General features: G+C 36.2%; 1 protein-coding gene across 3 annotated transcripts in view; it reads left to right on the forward strand.

The window, feature by feature from the left end:
* The window catches only part of PGR (progesterone receptor), a 113,359-nt gene extending 94,731 nt beyond the window's left edge, over positions 1–18,628 (forward strand). For 2 of the 3 annotated variants that reach the window (XM_025002034.2, XM_025002035.2), the window contains 4 exons: positions 1,099–1,243; positions 2,933–3,063; positions 15,074–15,231; positions 18,017–18,628. In XM_025002034.2, coding sequence (XP_024857802.1) covers positions 1,099–1,243; positions 2,933–3,063; positions 15,074–15,231; positions 18,017–18,172 — 590 coding nt within the window. In that variant the 3' untranslated portion in view covers positions 18,173–18,628. 3 annotated transcript variants of the gene reach the window in all.
* Positions 18,629–18,873: the final 245 nt, after the last annotated feature.

Genomic DNA, 18,873 nt, shown 5'->3' on the forward strand with positions numbered 1-18,873 from the left:
AGAATTGGAAAGAGCTGGGAAAAAACGCTGACTATGTAAGTCACGATGCATTTGCCCTTTTCCTGCCATTCTTCCTCTGCCACCAAAACCAGAGAAAAATCTAAAAGGGAGAGGTTGTGAAGGTGTGAAAGACCAGGACACTCACACCACACACACACACCCACACACACACCCATATACATACAGACTTTAAAGCTCTTAAGCCATAGGGGAGTTTAAAATGAAACTGGATTAAGTTTCAGAAAGCAAAAGTGATCAGAAACCTGTGGAATCCACTCAAACTTTAATTAAGAGTTGTTAAAGAGAAATTAGAGGTAGCAAAACTGAAAACAGGGGTTTTACAAAATAAACCAATTTATGTTTAAATCCCAAAGAATTGAGATTCCTCAGCAGTCTGACTTTCTTCTGGCATTATCTCTGTCTGGGGCAGTTTTCCTACTTGCTCTACTGCCTGGTGGATTCCTTCTTACCTACTCTATCTTTTAAGATTCTTTTTAGGGTAAGGGTTTTGTCTTACTCATCTTTGTAACGCAGCATTTTAACACAGTGCCTGGTCCATAATTGACTCTCCATAAATAAATGTTGCATGAATGAATGATGCATTTGATTTAATTAGTGAGTTCCCAGAAATGCTAAATCACAATGACTAATTTTAATGAATTCCAATCTCTTATCCTTTTTAATTTTTTCTGACTTTATTATTTCCTGATTTTTTTTTTGTATATAAACATTTTGACTGAAAACATTATCCTTGTTGTTGTTGTTCCGTTGCTAAGTCGTGTCCAACCCGTTGCAACCCCATGGACTGTAGCACACCACGCTTCCCTGTCCTTCACTATCTCCCAGACTTTTGCTCAAACTCGTGTCCGTTGAGTCAATGATGCCATCCAACCATCTCATCCTCTGTCACCCTCTTCTCCTCCTGCTCTCAATCTTTCCCAGCATCAGGGTCTTTTCCAGTGAGTCAGCTCTTTGTATCAGGTAGCCAAGGTATTGGAGCATACCCTACTTACATCTGTTTTCAAATGTTTATTTTTCAGGTTTTGACATAGTGATTTTTGACACAGGGATCATTCTATTCTTAAATTTGTTTTGTAGGTTTTCGGAACTTACATATTGATGACCAAATAACTCTCATCCAGTATTCTTGGATGAGTTTAATGGTATTTGGACTAGGATGGAGATCTTATAAGCATGTCAGTGGACAGATGCTATATTTTGCGCCTGATCTAATACTAAATGAGTAAGTAGTAACTTGACTTTTGTTGTTATTGTTATCAAAATGTATACGTAGGATAATCTTGAAAACTACATTTCAGTAGATGATCATACACCCAGTGTCCTAAATAATAAAAATTTCCTGAAATATTTCATGAAACTACCTCAAAATATAACTTGAACTGACAATATTAGTAAAAATGTATTATCCGTGATTTGCTATTTAGAGCTTTTTGTTTTATTTAAATATATAGTAGTTGTCACAAATAAAAATTTCTTAAACTTCAGAAATGTATCAAGAAATACATTTGGTCTTCTTAAAGACCAAATAAATGTTTAGTTTATCAAGTTAAAATTTTTACATTGGCAGTAATGAAGATAATGAAGTAAAAGAGGAATAATTTTGCTTAAAAGTATTGACTTACCTTCAAAAAGTGAAAATATTATTTGTCTTCCTAGAGGATAAATTAGACTGGTAATTTATTTAAAACATTGAAAGATAATAAAAATCGAATCCAATTTGCTTGATTATATTGGAATTACTATAATTAACTTTCTACATATAACTTTAAACTGAATAAGAATCTTTTCATGAAAGTATTTGTACTGTCCTTAATTGAGTCTGTTGACTCAGAATTATATAAAATGATAAGTTATACTAAAGTTTACTAAACTTACTAAATTACTAAACTTACCAAACTTTACTAAACTTTAGAGATTGCAGGTAACTTTCATATATGTTATTCTATTTTATCCCACAGTCCCTTGAAATTTGTAAGGAATCAGCACCCTTTATTTCACAGTTCAGAAAACTAAGTCAGAGGAGACTTCGTAATTTGCCAAAGAATCCAAGTGATGGTTGGGATTAATTTTATCTCTCCTGAGTCAAATCTAGTTTTGTCTTGTTTTTCCCACCATTCCTGATCACTTCTTTGACTAATGCAGATACTACAAAACAGTACATAGCTGAGAAAATACCTTAAGTAAATGCTCTCGGTATTTCAGAATTCATGTTTGTCTTGTCAATTATTTAATGCTACTAATGTTCTCTTTTCTATATCACCATATATTTCCTCTAAAATCATTCACAGTGTAGCCATTTTACACGAATATTCTAAACTGAATGCACCGAAGTATTCTACACTATTCAATTTCTGTGAATTCACTCTCCCATTGGATTGCACACAAAATTTTATATATTTTATCCACAAGGAAAAAAAATCAGTAAATAAATATTTTCTGAGTGTTTCTCAGCACCACATTTTTATTTATTTATCTATTTTTTTTTAAAATATTTGCTAGAAGCTGGGGTGTGCAACCAGCCACGACCCGCGTGTCTCTCTGCCAGTGTCCTCGCAGCTGCTCTCTCCTGCACCACATTTTTAACTGCTACAACTTTGCTCTCCTTTCTTGGATTAAGTTTTTAAAATGTGATAGTAAAGGTGAATAGCAACATTAATTTTAGTTAATGTGTATTTAAAATAAACTTCCAACTTCAAAAATTTTTAACCTCAAAATCCAGTAGTGTGAGTAAATTTAGAAGACATTTAAAATTCCAAATATTGAGTTTGTTTATAAAAAGTCATGTTCAATAAATCAGGTAATAACTAAAACTCATAATCGCTCATAAATTACCTAAACTAGCTAAGACCCTGTGTGTGTTTATTTTTTTCCCACTGTTGGCTTTTCTTTTGTGTGTTGTGTGTGGTGCAAGACAGCGGATGAAGGAGTCATCATTCTATTCATTATGCCTAACCATGTGGCAGATCCCACAGGAGTTTGTGAAGCTTCAAGTCAGCCAAGAAGAATTCCTCTGTATGAAAGTATTGCTACTTCTTAATACAAGTGAGTATGTATAAGTAACTGAATGCAAGAGATTTACTTTTTCAATTTTTAATTCATTAAGGAAGTCTCAAACAACAGTACTATTGTATGATTATAGATGAGTTATGAATCTTAATGAGTTGGAAACTGCAAAAGAGAAGCATCTATAGACTATAATAAAGTTACCTCATATTTCTCAGATTTTATCTATCACCTAATACTAAAATAGCCCATCAAGTAAGCCAGTTTCTATTCTTTTTTGGGTAAAACATGATTAAATAACTTTTTCTTATTCATCCAATTAACTATTATAAACTAATTAATACTGCATAAACACAGACTATGCTTCCCTTCACCCCCACCCTACAAAGGATTTACTCTATAAAACACACAGTTTTATTTGTAACTGTTCACTTTATGTCAGGATAGTCTAACAGTTATAACACAGAACTGCAAGAATCAGTAGCATAATATAATAACAGTTTATGGACCACTCACAGTCACTCCAGTGGGCTGGCCAAGAAAACCCAGGCTCCTTTCATCCAGAGGCTCTACCCTTTGTATCAGCTTGGAGCCTTCCATTTTATCTGACTAGAAGATGAGCACTGAGTAAGAGAAGGTTTGAAGACTAGATCTGGAACTATCTTCCACCCACGTTCTTTGGTCCACCCTAATTGCAAGAGAGCTAGGGAACGCCCCTTAGCTGTGTACCCCCAAGAAATAGCGCTGGTCACCACAAGAGTGGGCAGACGTCCATTCATTCATTCATTCTCACACAAAAAGAACATGTGCCCCCCTGCCTCCATGGATCTCCCAGGGTCTGAGTGGAAAACGTTTTAAATTGCTTCCACCTTTTACCCTTTCCTGTGCCCTTCCCACACACAGGTAGACTCAGCCTTGACTATTTGAATTGGTTCCTCCTTCAGTCATTGTGATTTGAAAGGAAACCACAGAGAGCTAAGAACTGAGGGTAGAAAGTGAGACAGGAGTCTTTCTCAGAAAAGATTTCTGCAAGGATTTCCTTCTAGGGGCATGAATCTTACATGGTAGGGCCGGGGGAGCGTATCAAGAGGAAAGGCAGAAAAGCTGAACTCTTAAGAAGGCAGTTTACCTCATGAAGTCTGTGCCCAGACACAGATTAATACAGGATCTAGGGAACCATAGCCCTTTACCCGACCCTTGGAAACTCTATCTGGAACACAGACCTTCAAGCATAATTTGATTAAAAAAAAGCACAGTGTAGACAAAGGAATTGATATGGGACTGGCCAACAGTCAACTGAAAGAACTTTAATAATGCAGCAGTTAACTCCTGTCAATTCTTTCCTTGGTCGTAATGAATTCAATAGTAGATATATCATAGATGGTCCTAGGTCTCCCAAATTAGTTGATAGCATTAACATAAAACTGTATTTATGGGTAGGCTACATTATGCAGGGAACCAAACAAGCCCTAAACCTCAGTAGCTTTCAAAAAGCTTAAGTACTTATTCTTCTTACTATATTTTCACTGCAGATCTGCAGGGAGACTCATTGTTATCGCTCAGGTGTTCAGGCAGATGGAGGCAGCGTCTTGACACCTGCCTCCATAATCACTAGAGCAGTGCTAAGGGAAGGCAGTTGTAAGGAAAGGAAGGGAGATACACATGACTCCCACTCACATACCATGGAAGGCAAGGCTTTCAGCCATTTGCAACTTTAAGAAAAGGGAAAATCATGTACTTAGTGAATAGTACTATGTATATAAACATATATAAATTATTTAGCATTATATGTAATAATTTGTGTAATAAAATCTACACAAATTTTAATGGGATTTTGAGGAGACACTTGGCACAGCTATTGAAACTCATCTTTAAATCTTAAAAAATAGGTAAGTATTACAAAAAAATGGGGATAGGGAGAGAATTAGAAAGTTAGAATAATTAATAATGTGGAAAATACATACTCTGAATTCTTAGTCAAATCAGACTATATATACTAGAACTTTATATCCTATAATGGAAACAGTAGAAGTCTTTGAGTATGGAACAAATAAATATTGTTGAGAAAAGAAGCTTTATGTTTGAGGAAAACTTAGTTTGAATATTTAGCTCAAATTGTATCCTAAAATAAGTGGCTCATAGTTGTAAACACTTTAGCTTGTTAAAAATAAGCTAAAAGGAATAAAAATGAGAAATCTCAAAGAATACTTTTTAAAAATATATGCAATAGAAAAGTTGGCCAAAGAAAAGTTCAATGACTTGATAAGAATTTAAACCACCCATTTGCCATTAAAAATTAAAATACAGATATCCAGGAAAATATGGCAGGTTGAATACACACTTTAATAATTGTTCCTTTTAAACTACATAAAACTATTAGTCAAGGGATTTCTTTAAAAATAAAATAAAGTAAATAAAATGAAAGAAATATCAGTAGCAATAAAATCCCACAAGCCAGCAAGCAGAAACTAATTTAGTGTACCTGAGAAAGTGGAGGGCTTCCCGGGTGGTTCAGTGGTAAAGAACCTGCCTGCCAGGAGACACAGAAGATGCAAGGTTCTGTCTTTGGGTCAAGAAGATCCTCTGGAGGAGGAAATGGCAACCCGCTCCAGTATTCTTGCCTGGCAGAACCCATGGACAGAGGAGCCTGGCAGGCCACAGTTCACGTGGTCTCAAAGAGTCAGATGTGACTGAATGAGAAAGTGGTTTCTAAGCCAGAAGTAAGAAAAGTCAAAAAGCAAGTACCGTGATTTGTATCACTGAACCTCTAACATGTTTTGCAGTTAGTGATAACAGTGATCTTTTTTTTTTAATGAGAGTGAAAGTAGAATTAAAAATACCAAGTTCTCTTGAAAATGTGTTTCTAAATATCCACCAATGTTGCAATTGTTCTGCAACTAAGGCAGAGATTGTAGGTTTATTCCGTGAAGAGGATGTAACAGAAGGCAGTTGGGTTGGTAGACTGCAGGCACTGATGAGGGTGAAGGGGGATAGTGTGAACAGATTAAGATTATATACCAAATGTTGAGACAACACCCTCCAAAATCACCAGTCCTCTAGGACACTGTCATCCAGGTTTATATAGGAAAATGATAGGAAAATGAAAGGATTTGGACAGCAAGGAGATCCAACAAGTCCATCCTAAAGGAAATCAGTCCTGAAAATTCATTGGAAGGACAGATAGGAAAATGAAAGATTCTTTTATAAAGAATTTATTAAGCTAGAAAAAAAAAAAAGAACTAAATATGCTAATAGCAAGGCTTTCTCTTTGAAATAGCTCAGCCAGAATGCCCTACACTAAAGCTTACAGTCTATAATGACTACTCATTCAAACAGAACTAGCAATCAGCTTTTTAGTTTCCACGCTTGAATATAAATAAACAACAAGGGCATCTGAGGAAGGTCTTTGGTATCAAACATAAAGACAAAATAGAAAAATAATTTAGAGGAAAGAGAGACCATGGAGAAATTTAAAAGCTATCCTTCGTTGTTGTTGAGTCACCCAGTCATGTCTGGCTCTTTGCGACCCCATGGACTGCAGCACGCTAGGCTTCCCTGTCCTTCACCATCTCCCAGAGCTTGTTCAAACTCATGTCCATTGAGTCAGTGATGCCATCCAACCATCTCATCCTCTGTCATCCCCTTCTTCTCCTGCCTTCAATCTTTCCCAGCATCAGGGTCTTTTCCAGTGAGTCAGGTCTTTGCATCAGGTGGCCAAAGTATTGGAGTTTCATTTTCAGCATCAGTCCTTCCAGTGAATATTCGGGACTGATTTCCTTTAGGATGGACTGGTTGGATCTCCTTACTGTCCAAGGGACTCTCAAGAGTCTTCAACACCACAGTTCAAAAGCATCAATTCTTCAGCAGTCAGCCTTTTCATGGTCCAACTCTCACATCCATACATGACTACTGGAAGTGAAAGTTGCTCAGTCGTGTCTGACTCTTTGTGACCCCATGGACTATATAGTCCATGGAATTCTCCAGGCCAGAATACTGGAGTGGGTAGCCCTTCTCTTTTCCAGGGGATCTTCACAACTCAGGGATCAAATCCAGGTCTCCGGCATTGCAGGTAGATTCTTTACCAGCTGAGCCACAATTACTACTGGAAAAACCATAGCTTTGACTAGACAGACCTTTGTCAGCAAAGTAACATCTCTGCTTTTTAATATGCTGTCTAGGATGGTCATATCTTTTCTTTCAAGGAGCAAGCATCTTTTAATTTCATGGCTGCAGTCACCACCTGCAGTGATTTTGGAGCCCAAGAAAAAGTCTGCCACTGTTTCCATTGTTTCCCCATCTATTTGCTATGAAATGATGGGACCGGATGCCATGATCTTCGTTTTTTGAATGTTGAGTTTTAAGCCAACTTTTTCACTCTCCTCTTTCACCTTCATCAAGAGACTCTTTAGTTCCTCTTTGCTTTCTGCCATAAGGGTAGTGTCATCTACATATCTAAGTGAATGAGTGAGTGAAAGTTGCTCAGTCATGTCTGATTCTTTGTGACCCCATGGTCTGTAGCCTGCCAGGTTCCACTGTCCATGGAATTCTCTAGGGAAGAATGCTGGACTGGTTTGCCATTCCCTTCTCCAGGGGATCTTCCTAACCCAGGGATCGAACCCAGGTCTCCCACAGTGCAGGGGATTCTTTACCATCTGAGCCACCAGGAAAGCCCTATCTCCATATCTGAGGTTATTTATATTTTTCCTGGCAATCTTGATTCTAGCTTGCGCTTTATCCAGCCCAGCATTTTGCATGATGCATGACAACTACATGAAAGTTAAACAAGCAAGGTGACAGTATACAACCTTGTACTCCTTTCCCAATTTGGAACCAGCCCATTATTCCATGTCTGGTTCTAACTGTTGCTTCTTGTCCTGCATACAGTTTTTGCAGGAAGGAAGGAAGTTGGTCTGGTATTCCCATCCCTTTAAGAATTTTCCAGTTTATTTTGATCTACACAGTCAAAGGCTTTAGCATAGTCAGTGAAGCAGAAGTAGAGGATTTTATGGAATTGTCTTGCTTTTTCTAAGATCCAGCAGATTCTGGCAATTTGATCTGTTGTTCCTCTGCCTTTTCTAAATCCAGTTGAACATGTGGAAGTTCTCGGTTCGTGTACTGTTGAAGCCTCACGTGGAGAATTTTGAGAATTCCTTTGATAGTGTGTGAGATGAGTGCAGTTGTGCAGTAGTTTGAATATTCTGTGGCATTGCCTTTCTTTGGGATTGAAATGAAAACTGACCTTTTCCAGTCTTGTGGCCACTGCTGAGCTTTCCAAATTTGCTGGCATACTGAGTGCAGCACTTTCACAGCATCATCTTTTAGGATTTGAAATAGCTCAGCTGGAATTCCATCACCTCCACTAGCTTTGTTTGTAGTGATGCTTCCTAAGGCCTACTTGACTTCGCACTCCAGAATATCTGGCTCTTGGTGAGTGATCACACCATTGTGATTATCTGGGTCATGAAGATCTTTTTTGTGTAGTTCTTCTGTGTCTTCTTGCCACCTCTTGTTAATATCTTCTGCTTCTGTAAGGTCTATACCGTTTCTGTCCTTTATTAAGCCCATTTTTGCATGAAATGTTCCCTTGGTATCTCTAATTTTCTTGAAGAGATCTCTAGTGTTTCCCATTCTGTTGTTTTCCTCTGTTTGTTTGCAGCGTTCACTTAGGAAGACTTTCTTATCTCTCCTTGCTATTGTTTGGAACTCTGCCTTCAGATGGATATATCTTTCCTTTTCTCCTTTGCCTTTCACTTCTCTTCTTTAGAAAGATAAAAGAACATATTCTATTCATGAAACAATACTGAGTATATGAAAAAGGAATAACACAAAGAAAAGAATCCTTGGAAATATATATATATATAAAGTGCCTAGAGACTCACTCCTGCCTGGAAAATCCCATGGATGGAGGAGCCTGGTGGGCTGCAGTCCATGGGGTCGAAAAGAGTCAGACACGACTGAGCGACTTCACTTTCACTCTTCACTTTCATGCATTGGAGAAGGAAATGGCACCCCACTCCAGTACTCTTGCCTGGAAAATCCCACGGATGGAGGAGCCTGGTGGGCTGCAGTCCATGGGGTCGAAAAGAGTCAGACACGACTGAGCGACTTCACTTTCACTCTTCACTTTCATGCATTGGAGAAGGAAATGGCACCCCACTCCAGTACTCTTACCTGGAAAATCCCACAGATGGAGGAGCCTGGTGGGCTGCAGTCCATGGGGTCGAAAAGAGTCAGACACGACTGAGCGACTTCACTTTCACTCTTCACTTTCATGCATTGGAGAAGGAAATGGCACCCCACTCCAGTACTCTTGCCTGGAAAATCCCACGGATGGAGGAGCCTGGTAGGCTGCAGTCCATGGGGTCGCGAAGAGTCGGACACAACTGAGCGACTTCACTTACACTTTTCACTTTCATGCATTGGAGAAGGAAATGGCAACCCACTCCAGTGTTCTTGCCTGGAGAATCCCAGGGACGGGGGAGCCTGGTGGCTGCCATCTATGGGGTCACACAGAGTTGGACACGACTGAAGTGACTTAGCAGCAGTAGCTGCAGAGACTTTGAAAGTTGGAAAACCTCTCAAAAGCAGAGGAAAAAATATCACCATTCAAAAGGAAGTGTGCTTGTGTGCATGCTCAGTCATTTAGTCATGTCCAACTCTTTGTGACCCTATTGATTGTAGCCCACCAGGCTCCTCAGTCCTTGGAATTCCCAGGTAAGAATACTGGAATGAGTTGCCATTTCCTTCTCCAGGGGATCTTCCAACCCAGGGATTGAACTTGCATCTCCTGCAGGCAGATCTTTTCCACTGAGCCACCTTGGATGCCCTAAATAGATGTTGGCAAAATTTAAAACTTCGGTGCATCAAAGGACCCAACACAAAGAAAGGTTAATCCATTGATTTGGTGAAAATATTGAAAAAGATATCTGCTAAAGTAAGAGTATTAATATCCAGATGACATAAAGAATCTTTACAATCCAACAACAAAAAATAAACCAATTTAAAAATAAAGGCCTTAATAGACATTTCTCTAAAGATTTACAAATAGCCATTAAGCACATGAAAAGATGCTCAGCATCACTAATAATTAGAGAAGCACAAAAGCCACAGGTGGATACCACTTCACACCCATCGGTATGATTACTTACTCTCAGTAAAACAAAAAAATTATGCTTGGAAAGAAATCCTAGTTAATTCTATATGACTTGACTGTGGTAACATTTTACATAGCTAAAATAATAAACACTGAATATTTAGCTAAGAAATATTATGAAATTTATATTAGGAAGATGAGGAACAGGAAGTTCTTCATATGTGAGTATATGATTGTGGTGTAGGAGTGATCGGAGAAGGCAATGGCACCCCACTCCAGTACTCTTGCTTGGAAAATCCCATGGATGGAGGAGCCTGGTGGGCTGCAGTCCATGGGGTCACTAAGAGTTGGACACAACTGAGGAACTTCACTTTCACTTTTCACTTTCATGCATTGGAGAAGGAAATGGCAACCCACTCCAGTGTTCTTGCCTAGAGAATCCCAGGGACGGGGGAGCCTGGTGGGCTGCCATCCATGGGGTCGCACAGAGTCGGACATGACTGAAGCGACTTAGCCGCAGCATAGGGGTGATGATCTGGAATATGGAAATAGAGCTTTAGCCCTATTTTCCATACTGTTAAGAATTCAAATAACAGCAATATAAGGGTGTCACTTAAGAAGGAAAGACCAAAATAAATAGTTGAAAAAATTGAAAGCATTGGCTTTCTGAGCATGGGAAAATTGGGGTTGCCTAGGTAGGACTCTTTGCCTTAATAAAGTTACAGCACTGATTAAATATTTTATTTTATTTATTTATTTTTTTTGATTAAATATTTTAAAACTGGGCTTTAAACCACAAACTTAGAAAAAATATCTTAGTGCAAAAAAAAATGAGTACAAAACAGAAAAAAATTTTAAATAAAACCAAATTACTCATAAGCATTAAAAAATTATTCAACCTCACTAACAATTGGAGAAATGAAAATGAGATGATATTTTATTTTTCTCTCTAAAAAAAAGATTACCCTAAATGAAAATTGCTCAGAACCAACCACCCAACATAAATAGTAAGAAGTGTTGATAATTTAGAAATATATATTTTGAGTGTTAAGAAAGTTAATACCTTTTACTCTAATAATTCCACTTATAAGAATATATCCTTTAATATCAGAAATGACATCATAGTGTCCGACTCTTTATGACCCCATGGACTGCAGCACGCCAGGCTTCTCTGTCCATCACCAACTCCCAGAGCTTACTCAAACTCATGTCCATTGAGTTGGTGATGCCATCCAACCATCTCATCCTCGGTTGTCCCCTTCTCCTCCTGCCCTCAATCATTCTCAGCATTAGGGTCTTTTCCAATGAGTCAGTTCTTCCCATCAAGTGGCCAAAGTATTAGAGTTTCAGCTTCAGCATCAGTCCTTCCAATGAATATTCCGGACTGATTTTCTTTAGGAAGGACTGGTTGGTTCTCCTTGTAGTCCAAGGGACTCTCAAGAGTCTTCTCCAACGCCACAGTTCAAAAGCATTAATTCTTCAGCACTCAGCTTTCTTTATAGTCCAACTCTCACGTCCATACATGACTACTGGAAAAACCATAGCTTTGACTAGATGGACCTTTGTTGGCAAAATAATGTCTCTGCTTTTTAATATGCTGTCTAGGTTGGTCATAGCTTTTCTTCCAAGGGGCAAGTGTCTTTTAATTTCATGGTTGCAGTTGCCATCTGCAGTGATTTTGGAGCCCCCAAAAATAAAGTCTGTCACTGTTTCCACTGTTTCCCCTTCTATTTGCCATGAAGTGATGGGACCGGATGCCATGATCTTAGTTTTCTGAATGTTGAGCTTCAAGCCAATTTTTTCACTCTCCTCTTTCACTTTCATCAGAAGGCTCTTTAGTTCTTCTTTGCTTTCTGCCATAACAGTGGTTTCATCAACATATCTGAGGTTATTGATATTTCTCCCGGAAATCTTGATTCCAACTTGTGCTTCCTCCAGCCCAGCGTTTCTCATGATGTTCTCTGCATAGAAGTTAAATAAGCAGGGTGACAACATACAGCCTTGATGTACTCCTTTTCATGGAACAAGTCTGCTGTTCCATGTCCAGTTCTAACTGTTGCTTCCTGACCTGCATACAGGTTTCTCAAGAGGCAGGTCAGGTGGTCTTGTATTCCCATCTCTTCAAAAATTTTCCAGTTTCTTGTGGTCCACATAGTCAAAGGCTTTGGCATAGTCCATAAAGCAGAAGTAGATGTTTTTCTGGAACTCTCTTGCTTTTTGATGATCCAGCTGAGGTTGGCAATTTGATCTCTGGTTTCTCTACATTTTCTAAATCCAGCTTGAACATCTGGAAGTTCACATTTCACGTGCTGTTGAAGCCTGTCTTAGAGAATTTTGAGCATTCCTTTACTAGCGTGTGAGATGAGTGCAAGTATTGTTTATATTAGTAAAATATTGCATGATGCAAGTGTTGAATGATAAAATAATTAAATAACTTGCATTTACTACACATTTCTGTGATATTAAATTTTATGTGAGAATTAAAACATTCATATATGAACAATTTTAATGATTTAATTATGTAAATATTCTCAATATAATATTATTAAATATCCCAAACTATTGGATTGTAGGATCTCAGATGACTTATAATTTTCTTTGTATTTTCAGTATTTTTCAAAATTCTTCTAATTGATACACACTGTTTTTAAATAACTAAATCAAAAATAAGTATTTTTTAAAGTATTCTCATCTAAAATAGCAAGCATATTGCTAACTGCCTTTGACTCACTCTCTCCCACTTGCCACTAATATATTTATAAGAAATGCTGAAAACCCACATATGGAATCAATAAGAATCTCAGAGAAAATTCTCCAGTCATGTAATGCTGAGTAATAATTAAGAAAACAATGAATTAATATAAAGAGCTCAAATAAAATAGAAATAACTTTTTTACAGCTGGTTCATCATAGATCTGAAATCTAAGGAAGAGAGTAGAAAGGAGAATAATTTCCAGAGATATCCCAGGAGCATGGGATGAGAGCCTAGTGATTAGATTATCATATCCTGGGAGCATGTTGTTAGTGGTTGATACTAATAGCATGAGGCAGGATGAGATTAGGCCTGATTTTCCTGAAGTAAGGATAACTGCTTCAAGTCTGGTCCTCAACAGGTAGATGATAGTGTCGAAGGCTTTGGGTTACTAGTTTTCCAGCTCTTTAAAGCCCAATGAGAAAACAATACTTCAGTAATCAGAAGAAAAAATAATTTTATAGTCATGGTGAAGAGTGAGGGAGATGTGAAAATTGGTTGGGATTGTTAAAAAGAGTTATGGATGTTTAAAATAGTTGCTATATGAAGTAAAGGGAATAGGTTATGATATTATATGTTATAACACTATATGTTATGATACACATACAGTTAAGTTTACTAGGTAAGTTAAAGAACATCTCAGCTTATTTTAGAGCCATATTAATGGGTTATGCATTTGACTTAGCATCTGCTCAAAAGAGCATCTGACATTATTGTACATTCCTGTCTCAAATATTTAGTTTAAGTTTACAACTATACATATGCTGCATCTTTTTTGTTTTTTGTCTCCTGACTATTGATACAAGAGAAAGTCATTGATGTCAAGACAGGCTTCAACATGATATACATACAGTTAAGTTTTCAGTTGGCGCAAAAGTGTCCTATTGCCCAAATTACCTAAGTCCCTTTTATACTGAGGATCTGAGCTCTTGAAGACTCTAAACCAGAGTTAACTCTTAGTTTCTATTGGCTTATTATCTCTGGCCTTCTTTTACCAAGGGAAGTAGAAGTCAAGGTCTGTTGGGATGCAGGGAATAAAGAAAGAGGTTTTTTAAAAGCTTTATTTATCTACCTTTGCTGGAGACATAGAGTTGACTTTGCTCAAATGAAGTACACTTCTCTCTAGAAATATTGCTAAAGGTGAAGATCATAAATATCTAGATGCATAAATCCATAGATTATGTGATTTTTCTTTCAGTAATCTGGATCTAGTTGCAGAAATTTCACTTATGGTTGAAGATTTGTTTGTGGGACAGTTGCGACCGAAGTAAAAGGAAATAAGGGAGCTGGGAGTTCTGGTAATAGAGTTGCTAAAGAAACCAACCAGGACCTCTCAGACAGGTCACAACAGAAGAACCAGAAAGACTTAGGAGAAAGGCTGTAGGTTTATTGACTATGTAGTGGAAACAAGAGAATGGGCTATAGCAGGGCGCTGTGCCTAAGATTTGGATGTATGAACTAAAGGTTTCTGAGGTAGAAGTGTGAATTACCAGTTAACATCATAATGGAAATGAGAGGCATTTAACAATAAAATCAGCAACAAAATTTGAGTATTTACCATTACTGTTATTATTTAATATTGTTCTGGAAGACTTAAACAATGTATTGAACCATGAAGGAGAGATGACAGCTACAACTGTTGGAAAGGAGAAAATAAGGATATTATTTGAGTATGATATTGTTGTATACCAAAAAAAAAAAAAAGATAATCCAACAAAAACTCTTAGAGTTAACAATATTAATAAATGAGTACATAAATAAAATAAAGTATAGCCAAGTGGCTGAATATAAGAGAAAATGCAAACATCAATGACTTTTTCTTGTATCAATAGTCAGGAAACAAGAAAAAAAAAAGATGCAGCATTTGTGTAGTTGTAAACTTAAACTAAATATTTGAGGCAGGAATGTACAATAATGTCAGATGCTCTTTTGAGCAGATGCTAAGTCAAATGCATAATCCATTAATATGGCTCTAAAATAAGCTGAGATGTTCTTTAACTTACCTGGTTGTTGTTACCATATTCTTCAAAAGACCTAGAAGTTTTACATGTCCTAAAACTGTTAGTAGCACTCTTTTCTATTTAGGTATTTGTTTCTAGAGTTGCATATCAAAAGAAATCACTGTACAGTTCAGAAATTTATATTATAAAGTGTTAGGGTCATCTTTTTAAACATAACTGCCACTTGTAATTATCTTCTTACAGTTCCTTTAGAAGGACTAAGAAGTCAGAACCAGTTTGAAGAGATGAGATCAAGTTACATTAGAGAACTCATCAAGGCAATTGGTTTGAGGCAAAAAGGAGTTGTCCCTAGCTCACAGCGTTTCTATCAGCTTACAAAACTTCTTGATAACTTGCATGATGTAAGTATTTTGGTTTTTAGAATATCAGTGATTGTTTTCTGAATTCTATCTATTACTTTAGTGTGAAGTACAAGGTTTACTTCATGTGTGTTCATCAAATTTGTTTGTACTTAGACTTTAAAACAGTACTTGCATCATACCGCTCACAATTTATATTGTGCTTTTTTCATTTTCAGTATAGATCACTGAAATATCCTTTTACTAGCATTTGTGAAATTTGTTGATAGGAATTGTGATACATATTCCTGAAAATGCTCCAAAATGTTAAGTTAGAAAATATTTTATGTAAACTGGAAAAGCAAAGATAGGGACGTGGAGAATAAGACTCTCATACCATTTTGGGTGGAGTTATAAGTCAGCAACAATGCTGATGGATAATCTAGCAGCGTGTGGTAATAGTTAAAGGTTGCATTCTTTCAAATCCCCACTTTTTAGGGTTTATCTTAAATAATTAGGCAAGTATTTAAGATATGTATGCCTCACTGCTTAAACATGAAGGAAAAAAAAAAAAAAAACACCTTATAAATGCCTAACACCAAACTGGATAAATATATAGGGTTCTGGAAATTACAATTACAATACAATTCTGGAAATTAATCCAGCAATACATCTTAGTCAAGATGTATTGCATACAAACTTTTATCATTACTGTGTTCAGAAACGCTAAAATAATAAAGGCATAAAAATCTCTCTGCTCATTAGATCAAATATGAGGCCTCACTGCTGAATGTGAACAGCCAAGAATTATTAGCCGTTTAGATAAAAGTCTCTCAAATGTAAGGCAGAGAACAAAATAAACAGAAAAAAAAAATGTAACTTGAAGGAAAAAGCTCCAGTGCAGATAACAGAAGAAAGCATCAAAAATTAAAATACTCACAGAAGTAAGAATGATGGTGCATCCATGAAAAAAGACTAGAAAACATTTTAAAAAGAACATTTAGTGAGAAAATACTTTTGGATAATTAAAGGAGGGCATAAATTAAAAATTCAATATAAATATAAAACTCAGAAAATATAAATCTCAGGAAAACTCAGATAAAAGTAACAAAAAAGAAAAAGATATGAAAATGTAGAGAGATAGCAAATTTAGGGGATTAACCCACAGGGCTTCATTTTCTAGTTCGTAGTAATCTCCAAAAGAAAGAGTGGAAAAAATCAAGGAGAGGAAATTGCATAAGTAATCTTAAAAGAAAGATTGCTAGAACTGAAGGATATGAATTTTCTGAGCATAAGAGTATACAGACTCAACCCAATTGAACCAAGGCACATTATTGTAAAATTTAAGCATACCCAGAATAAAGAGGGTATCCTAAAATATACCAGTGAAAAAAGAAGCAAGTCACATCAAATCATCAGGATTCGGAATGTTGTAGAATTTCTCAACAAAAACACTGGAACCCAGAAAATAATGGAGAATTTTGAAGGAAAGAAAAATCTTCAAAGAATTTTGTACCAGCCAAACCATCAAACAAATATGATGGCATCATGAAAGTATTTTCAGACTTTCAAGGTCTCCTAGACCTTACCTCAAATACAGCCTTTCTCAAGGGCATCTGCAGGATTTCTTACAACAGAACCCTGGTGTAAGCCAAAGGAGTATGAGATTCAACCCAGGAGAGACACAAAGGGGTGTCCCAGCACAGTAATTAATGCACAGGGTTTCAGGGTACTAGCACCAAGAAAAAAAAAGTTAGATTTGAGATATTACTAATTGTATGAACATACTGAAGTACGTTTTTACAATTCTGTCAGAGAATTTGACTATGGCTTTGTGATAAATATAGAAAAAAACAACAAAAAAAGCAGAAAAACATGAGGTGATTAGCACTAGCAAAATTAAAGTAACTCATATAGGAAAGGAAAAGTAATCCAGCAAGAAACAATAAAAATTTTTATAATATAAATGCTAGATATTGATTTAGTCAAACATTGAGATATATCTATATAGAGAATAGGAAGAGAAAGTATATGTAGTTGAGGAGATGGGTGTATAATACAAGAAAGCTAAATCCTTATTTAATAGGATCTTAATAATGTAAACTTTGGGAAATATAATTTATTAGAAATACAGAGGTAAATATCAAATGACCCAAACTAAAGTAATTCAAAGTGGTTGCATCTGTGTTTTTGCTCCTGTAGGTCTTGCAGTACTATCTGACTTTCAAAAATATGTGCAAAATATTATTTTGACAGAATTAAAATTAGATTAAAATGATGCCTTCCTGGCAGCGCAGTGGTTAAGACTCTGTGCTGCCAGTGCAGGGGGTGTGGGATTGATCCCTGGTTGGGGAACTAAGATCCTGTATGCAGTATAGTGTGGCCAAAAAAAAGTTAGATTAACATGAATCAGGTTGGGTTGTTTGTATTGACATAGAAGAGTTTGCCTATTGTTATGTGGGAAAAGCTGGATTAAGAAATAGACTATAAAGTAATTTCATTTATGGAAATATATATGCATATATATATTATTATGCATATATATATTATGCATATACTTGAGTATGTGTAACCAGAAAAACTTGAAATATACCAAATGTTCACACTGCTTATCCAATAGGATTACAGAATACTTTCATTTCTTGAAATCTTTCTATATATTAGAATGTTTCATCATATGTATGTAGTATCTTATATATTATTCTGGAAATGGAGGGAGTTTTTTCATTTCGGTAAAAAACAACATCTGAAGCATTTCTATTATTAGAAAAATAAGCTTTGATGTTTACATAGTTTGGAAATGTATTATTTTCCTTACATGTTTCTTATCTGTTTGTTAAACCAACAGCTTGTCAAGCAACTTCATCTGTACTGCTTGAATACATTTATCCAGTCCCGGGCACTGAGTGTTGAATTTCCAGAAATGATGTCTGAGGTTATTGCTGCACAGTTACCCAAGATCTTGGCAGGGATGGTGAAACCTCTTCTCTTTCATAAAAAGTGAATGCCATTTTTATCTTTAAAAAATTAAACTTTGTGCTATGTCTGTTTTTTTTTTGGGGGGGTCATGATTTATGAGGTCACGAGTTTTTACTGTTTTTCTCTAAGCCTTACATTTATAATGTGTCATACTGTGTAAATTTCAAAGAAAAGTTGTGAGGTTTAATTGTTTTCCTTTATAAAGCATAATTCAGATTTTTAGTGTTTTTGTGAACCCATATTTTCCTTAAGAGTTTGCAAGGTTGAAACAGTACTAAAGTGATTGTTAATGTTAATCTTATCCATATCATTTCATATCATTCGGGTGACATTTTTATCTTTCACATATAACAAAGCTACTTTAGAGAAAAGAAGAATCTTACACGTAAAAACAAAAAGCTGTTCTATGTTCTTTCTATATAGCTCCTTTTGTCTCCCTGATTATATTTACAAAAATGAAACAAATTGGTATGCAAAATTATAGCTATATGAGTGTATATACTTTTTTGTGAGAAGGTAATTTATAACCTTAACCATATTTTCCAAAGGGTTTTTAATGCAAAAAATATATAGAAAAAGAGTTTAAAATTCTTAAAATAGATTGATGCTCCTCAAACTAAGAAAACCAGCTTATATGTTAAGACTGTTTCCCAGATCTGAAACACAGATCTCTAAGGAGGTTATTAAGGAAGGAGAGCCATAGTGTTATGACAAGTATATCACGAG

This window comes from Bos taurus, chromosome 15 (assembly GCF_002263795.3).
Source record: "Bos taurus isolate L1 Dominette 01449 registration number 42190680 breed Hereford chromosome 15, ARS-UCD2.0, whole genome shotgun sequence".
NCBI classification, from domain to species: Eukaryota; Metazoa; Chordata; class Mammalia; order Artiodactyla; family Bovidae; genus Bos; species Bos taurus.